The sequence below is a fragment of the Leuresthes tenuis genome, unplaced genomic scaffold (genome assembly GCF_036924035.1).
Source record: "Leuresthes tenuis unplaced genomic scaffold, fLeuTen1.0.hap1 SCAF_13, whole genome shotgun sequence".
In the NCBI taxonomy this organism is placed as follows: domain Eukaryota; kingdom Metazoa; phylum Chordata; class Actinopteri; order Atheriniformes; family Atherinopsidae; genus Leuresthes; species Leuresthes tenuis.
In genome coordinates, this window is record NW_027325367.1 from 1,161,679 (window position 1) to 1,167,887 (window position 6,209).

Here is a 6,209-nt window from a genome sequence, read left to right on the forward strand (position 1 = left end):
AGTCCAGCTGCTGCAGTCCAGCTGCAGTCCAGCTGCTGCAGTCCAGCTGCTGCAGTCCAGCTGCTGCAGTCCAGCTGCTGCTGCAGTCCAGCTGCTGCAGTCCAGCTGCTGCTGCAGTCCAGCTGCTGCTGCAGTCCAGCTGCTGCAGTCCAGCTGCTGCTGCAGTCCAGCTGCTGCAGTCCAGCTGCTGCAGCCCAGCTGCTGCAGTCCAGCTGCTGCAGTCCAGCTGCTGCAGCCCAGCTGCTGTCATTAACGGCAGTAAAATGTCCGACTTTGAACACACTTTGGAGTCATCGCTCTGAACCGATTCTTTGGCACCTCGTGCAGCTGTTCCTCCCAACATCTGGCAGCTCACCCTGCTGTTACCTGGGATCAACGTGCGCATGCTAATCCGCCCGTCCTCCAGCTCAGAAAAGACGGCGCCGTTCCCTTTGGGGTCGGAGGTCGACACGCCTCCAGCAGCCACCTCACAGGTCAGCGCCGTGATGGGACCCTTCTCCGCCACCAAGTGGACCTGAATTCTGCTCTGAAGCGACAAAAACAAACGTTTTATCACGGTTCTGAGCCTGTGGTTTCACGCTTTCATTCAAACGCCCGTAAAGAAACTAAACTTCAGGCGTCTGATGAAGGATTAAAGCTTTATTTCTCATGAAGATGTGGAAACTCTCTGGATCTCAGTTCACTGCAGTGAAACTTTAAATCTGTAATGAGGAAATGATTCAGTCACTGAAGCAGAATCGTGAGAATGAATAAAAAATGCTGCCGTTTACCTCTTCAGGTTCAGGAATGTGAAGTTTAGTTTCCTGCGGAGCTCTGATGACGACCACCGTCTGCTCCTGGAAACTCGTGAGGCGAACGATGTCCTCGCAGGTCACATAGGCCGCCGTGAAGAGCAGTTAAAGAAGACTCGGTAATCCTGGTTTAACCCGACTCTTTACAGCCGTTAAACATTTCCTTATTTCAGTTTTTCTGTGTTTCCCAAACGCTTTGTAATTCTCTTTCCTGCCACCAGGGGGAGTCTAACCATAAAAGTGAGATTTTACAGGACATTTAGGTCCTGGTGCGACGGGTTCATGGGTCCAAACCTTTGACTGGAGGCTGGAAAGGTTTCCTTCTCCTGCCTCCGCTACGGATCTGAGGCCTGTCCAGTTCCAGCAGAACTGAAACCCACTCCCAGCAGAACTAAAACCCACTCCCAGCAGAACTGAAACCCACTCCCAGCAGAACTGAAACCCACTCCCAGCAGAACTGAAACCCACTCCCAGCAGAACTGAAACCCACTCCCAGGAGAACTGAAACCCACTCCCAGCTGAACTGAAACCCACTCCCAGCAGAACTAAAACCCACTCCCAGCAGAACTGAAACCCACTCCCAGCAGAACTAAAACCCACTCCCAGCAGAACTGAAACCCACTCCCAGCAGAACTAAAACCCACTCCCAGCAGAACTGAAACCCACTCCCAGCAGAACTGAAACCCACTCCCAGGAGAACTGAAACCCACTCCCAGCTGAACTGAAACCCACTCCCAGCAGAACTAAAACCCACTCCCAGCAGAACTGAAACCCACTCCCAGCAGAACTGAAACCCACTCCCAGCAGAACTAAAACCCGTCTGCTCCTCCCTCACTGCTGCTCAGCACTTCTATAATGACCCAAAACAAGTTTCTCAAAGTAGGTTCTGGAAAATAACAGAGCTGGTATTTTCCCTGGGAGGTGGTGGCAGTTACTGGACCGGTTCTGGAAAGGATATGCAGAGTTCTGCTTGTCTTCGCTCAGGTCGAACAGCTGCTGCGAGCAGCTTCTGAGGAGTCTGTCCAGCTTGTGCTCCACCAGCTTCAGCTTCTCCAGCGCCGTCAGGAACTTGAGTGGGTTCCTCCACAGAAAGCTGCAGATCGGGCTGCTTCCCCTGAGCAGAGAGAGACTGTTTCACTGATTCTGAGCAGAACCAGGAACAGAACCAGGCAGAACCAGGCAGAACCAGAACATGCACACGTATCTGGGGACCAGCATCAGTTTGGGGACTCACATCCAGCTGATCCTGCCGTCTGGCTCCCTCTGAACGAGCCCGATGCCTTCCAGCGTGTCCACGATGCTGCCGACTCGCTGCGTGCGCGTCCGCAGGCTCGTGGCGGCCCGCCTGAGGTCCACGGAGCCGTCGGGCGCCGCCATCAGCAGCTCCAGGAAACCCCGAGTCAGCAGGGACAGAGGCGTGCCTGAACACAACACCGATGGTCAGAACCAGACTGAGAGCTCACCTCCTCAGAGTAACAAATCATTTAAAACCAGTCAGTCCACGAGGTGGCAGCATCTGAACACCCAGAATGCATCTCTTCCCCCCAGGAACAGCTCGTATTCCCCTTCGGACCGCTCTACACGGCCTTCAGAATGAATGTGATCAGATTTATGTTGCTTTCATCCCACGGAGCAGAAGCACAGCTCACCTGCTCTGATATCCGTCCTGGAGGCTTCCTTCTTCTGCAGGGCAGCACTGCAGAAGAGACGAAGGACATTAGAAGGTGTTTAAAACATCTGGAACATTAATGATGTGATTCAACTCAGACAGGTTGAGATATTCCAGAAAACCAAAGCAGAGACGGGCCTTACCAGAGATTCTGAACGTCTGAAGGACTCTCCGAAGCTTCTGGATCCTGCAGAACATGTTGGAGACTCTTTTTATTCAGATGTTTCACACTTACTGCAGTCAGAGATCATAAAGAACACGACAGCAGCTATGTGAAAAGGTTCTGTTCTGTTCCTCAGCAGCTGTTAAACTCCAACAACACGATCCGATAACTCCAATAACTGATCCTCAGTCAGTGTGAGCAGCTCTATAAAAGCAGGAGTTGAAGAAGCCCAGAGCTACATCTCAGACTCTACAGGCCTCAGTTAGCATGTTAAAGGTTAAAGGTCATACATCTCAGACTCTACAGGCCTCAGTTAGCATGTTAAAGGTTAAAGGTCACCCCAAGGTGAAAAAGCCCAGAGCTACATCTCAGACTCCACAGGCCTCAGTTAGCATGTTAAAGGTTAAAGGTCACCCCAAGGTGAAGAAGCCCAGAGCTACATCTCAGACTCTACAGGCCTCAGTTAGCATGTTAAAGGTTAAAGGTCATACATCTCAGACTCTACAGGCCTCAGTTAGCATGTTAAAGGTTAAAGGTCATACATCTCAGACTCTACAGGCCTCAGTTAGCATGCTAAAGGTTAAAGGTCACCCCAAGGTGAAAAAGCCCAGAGCTACATCTCAGACTCTACAGGCCTCAGTTAGCATGTTAAAGGTTAAAGGTCACCCCAAGGTGAAAAAGCCCAGAGCTACATCTCAGACTCTACAGGCCTCAGTTAGCATGTTAAAGGTTAAAGGTCACCCCAAGGTGAAGAAGCCCAGAGCTACATCTCAGACTCTACAGGCCTCAGTTAGCATGCTAAAGGTTAAAGGTCATGACAGCACAGTTAGAAAAAGACTGAACAAGGATGGCTTGTTTGGAAGGGCTGCAGGAGAAAGCCTCTTCTCTCTAAAAAGAACATGGCAGCACAGCTTAGGTTTGCAAAGCTGCATCTGAACAAAGCTCAAGACTTCTGGAACAGGGGTTCACTTAGTTTCTCACTCACTGCTGCTGAAGCTGCTGGATCAGGGGTTCACTTAGTTTCTGTTCCAGAAATAATGACTCTGTAACATCAGAGGTTGGATTCACTGACTTTTAACAGCTGCTGAGGAACAGCATTAGAACTGAAAGAGGGTTCACTTTCTTGTTTAAAGGTAAAGCTCATGTCAGACCTGCTCTGGTGAATCCTCTCCACCTTCATCTTCTTCATCCTCCTCAGTGACCCACTGCTCTTCCTCCTCGGGGGTCCTGGCCCCCCCGGGGCTCGCCGGCCCCAGCGGTCTCTCCAGGTAAGGGGGCATGAGGGGAATGGCGTCACTGATGAGCCCTTTTTTGGAGATGTCCTCTGGCAGGAAGTGGTCCTCGCAGATGACGTGCTGCTCTGAAGTGTCCTTCTCCGTCTCCCTCAGCGCTGCCAGCCACACCTGAGCGTCATAGTTACCATTGGTTACCATTGGTTACCATTGGTTACCTTTGGTTACGGCAGGCATCAGCGTACGAAGGCGACACTCAGAATACTTCATGTTCAGCCTCCAACAGCGAGCCGGTTTCAGCCCCTTCCCCCCTTCGGAGTGAAACCGAAGTGAAACCAGAGTGAAACCGGAGTGGAACCGGAGTGAAATCGAAGTGAAACCGAAGTGGAACCTGGAGTGAAATCGGAGTGAAACCGAAGTGGAACCGAAGTGGAACCGGAGAGAAACCGGAGTGAAACCGGAGTGGAACCGGAGTGAAACCGGAGTGGAACCCAGAGAAACCGAAGTGGAACCGGAGAGAAACTGGAGTGAAACCGAAGTGGAACTGGAGAGAAACCGGAGTGACAGAGAGAGAAACCAGAGTGAAACCGAAGTGGAACCAGAGAGAAACCGGAGTGGAACCAGAGAGAAACCGAAGTGGAACCGGAGAGAAACCGAAGTGAAATCGGAGTGAAACCGAGAGAAACCAGAGTGAAACCGAAGTGGAACTGGAGTGAAATCGGAGTGAAACCGAAGTGGAACCGGAGTGAAACCGGAGTGGAACCGGAGAGAAACCGGAGAGAAACCAGAGTGGAACCGGAGAGAAACCGGAGTGGAACCGGAGAGAAACCGGAGAGAAACCGGAGAGAAACCGAAGTGAAACCGAGAGAAACCGAAGTGAAACCGAGAGAAACCGAAGTGAAACCGAGAGAAACCGAAGTGAAACCGAGAGAAACCAAAGTGGAACCAGAGAGAAACCGGAGTGGAACCCAGAGAAACCGAAGTGGAACCGGAGAGAAACCGAAGTGAAATCGGAGTGAAACCGAGAGAAACCAGAGTGAAACCGAAGTGGAACTGGAGTGAAATCGGAGTGAAACCGAAGTGGAACCGGAGTGAAACCGGAGTGGAACCGGAGAGAAACCGGAGTGAAACCAGAGTGGAACCGGAGAGAAACCAGAGTGGAACCGGAGAGAAACCGGAGTGAAACCGAAGAGAAACCGGAGTGGAACCGGAGAGGAACCGGAGAGAAACCGGAGTGGAACCGAAGTGGAACCGGAGAGAAACCGAAGTGAAACCAGAGAGAAACCGGAGAGAAACCGAAGTGAAACCGGAGAGAAACCGAAGTGAAACCGGAGAGAAACCGAAGTGAAACCGAAGAGAAACCGGAGTGAAACCGGAGAGAAACCGAAGTGAAACCGGAGAGAAACCGAAGTGAAACCGAAGTGAAACCGGAGGGAAACCGAAGTGAAACCGGAGAGAAACCGAAGTGAAACCGGAGAGAAACCGGAGAGAAACCGGATAGATCCAGCCACAGCGCCGTTTCAGACACACACTTTTTTAAATTAAGTATATCAACTCTTTTCACTGACCCAACACCACGGAACCAACTCTGTGTTATAACCGGAGGTTCTGGGGAAACCTCTTCTGGTTCTTCTGGTTCAACAGAAAATATTTGAAGGCAGAAAAAAAAGCAGAACTTTGGAGGCGGAAACTGAACTAAAGCGTAAAAACGACAACAACCCAACCTCAGATTCTGCGAGTCGGTCGGGAGCAACTTTCTAATCACATTTTAAAGCTTTTCCAACACTTAATCAGACCCGGAAGTATGCGAGACCGCTCAGTCAGCACATTCCGGCCACCTGGCTCCGCACCTTGACTCGGTCCGGGTCTTTGGGGAAGCTGAAGAACCTCCTCGGCGGTCGGTTGAAGACTCCCCGGTTGTAGCTCACTCGGCGGTTCGGACACCCAGACACGGCACACTTCACCATGGCTGCTGCTCCTCCGCCCGGACCGAAGAAACCCGGACTAACAGCACATCTCCTGCTGCAACTGCGGCGCTCACGCGTCTCCGCGCGTGGTTTGTTTACGCCGCGTGCCACCGGAAATAGATGCGTTTGTAACCTGGATGTGAAACAATGTAGCGCTATTTGATAAAATAATAAAACGAAGCTCTATTTCCATCACAGAGGAAACATAAACGATGTGATCATGAGCAGAATAGACAGAACGGAACCGCCTTTGGATTTTATCAAGTCGACATATTCTGATAAAAATGTTTGGAGATGACAGTAGCCAAATAAACTGTTTTAAATGCTGGTTTTAGGTCCAAATCAGGACCTCGAACTTCAATCTTTACATTTGTACCGAACTCACAG

General features: G+C 51.0%; 1 protein-coding gene across 1 annotated transcript; it reads right to left on the minus strand.

Annotated features, from left to right (window-relative positions):
* Positions 1-1,266: 1,266 nt before the first annotated feature.
* On the minus strand, positions 1,267-5,923 carry LOC140266953 (uncharacterized). Its single transcript, XM_072362102.1, has 6 exons — positions 5,706-5,923; positions 3,775-4,026; positions 2,604-2,647; positions 2,441-2,487; positions 2,026-2,212; positions 1,267-1,905 (listed from the first exon to the last, which is right to left on the minus strand). The coding sequence occupies exons 1-6, from the start codon at positions 5,820-5,822 to the stop codon at positions 1,623-1,625; spliced, it is 930 nt and encodes a 309-aa protein (XP_072218203.1). The 5' UTR covers positions 5,823-5,923; the 3' UTR covers positions 1,267-1,622.
* Between the last annotated feature and the right edge of the window lie 286 nt (positions 5,924-6,209).

Bases quoted from the DNA above. Each gene is read 5' to 3' on its own strand.
- LOC140266953 (XM_072362102.1), bottom strand. From the start codon at position 5,822: ATGGTGAAGTGTGCCGTGTCTGGGTGTCCGAACCGCCGAGTGAGCTAC. The intron at 4,027-5,705 runs GTGCGGAGCCAG...TATGACGCTCAG, and splicing joins AAGACCCGGACCGAGTCAAG to GTGTGGCTGGCAGCGCTGAG. The intron at 2,648-3,774 runs GTCTGACATGAG...CATGTTCTGCAG, and splicing joins GAGAGGATTCACCAGAGCAG to GATCCAGAAGCTTCGGAGAG.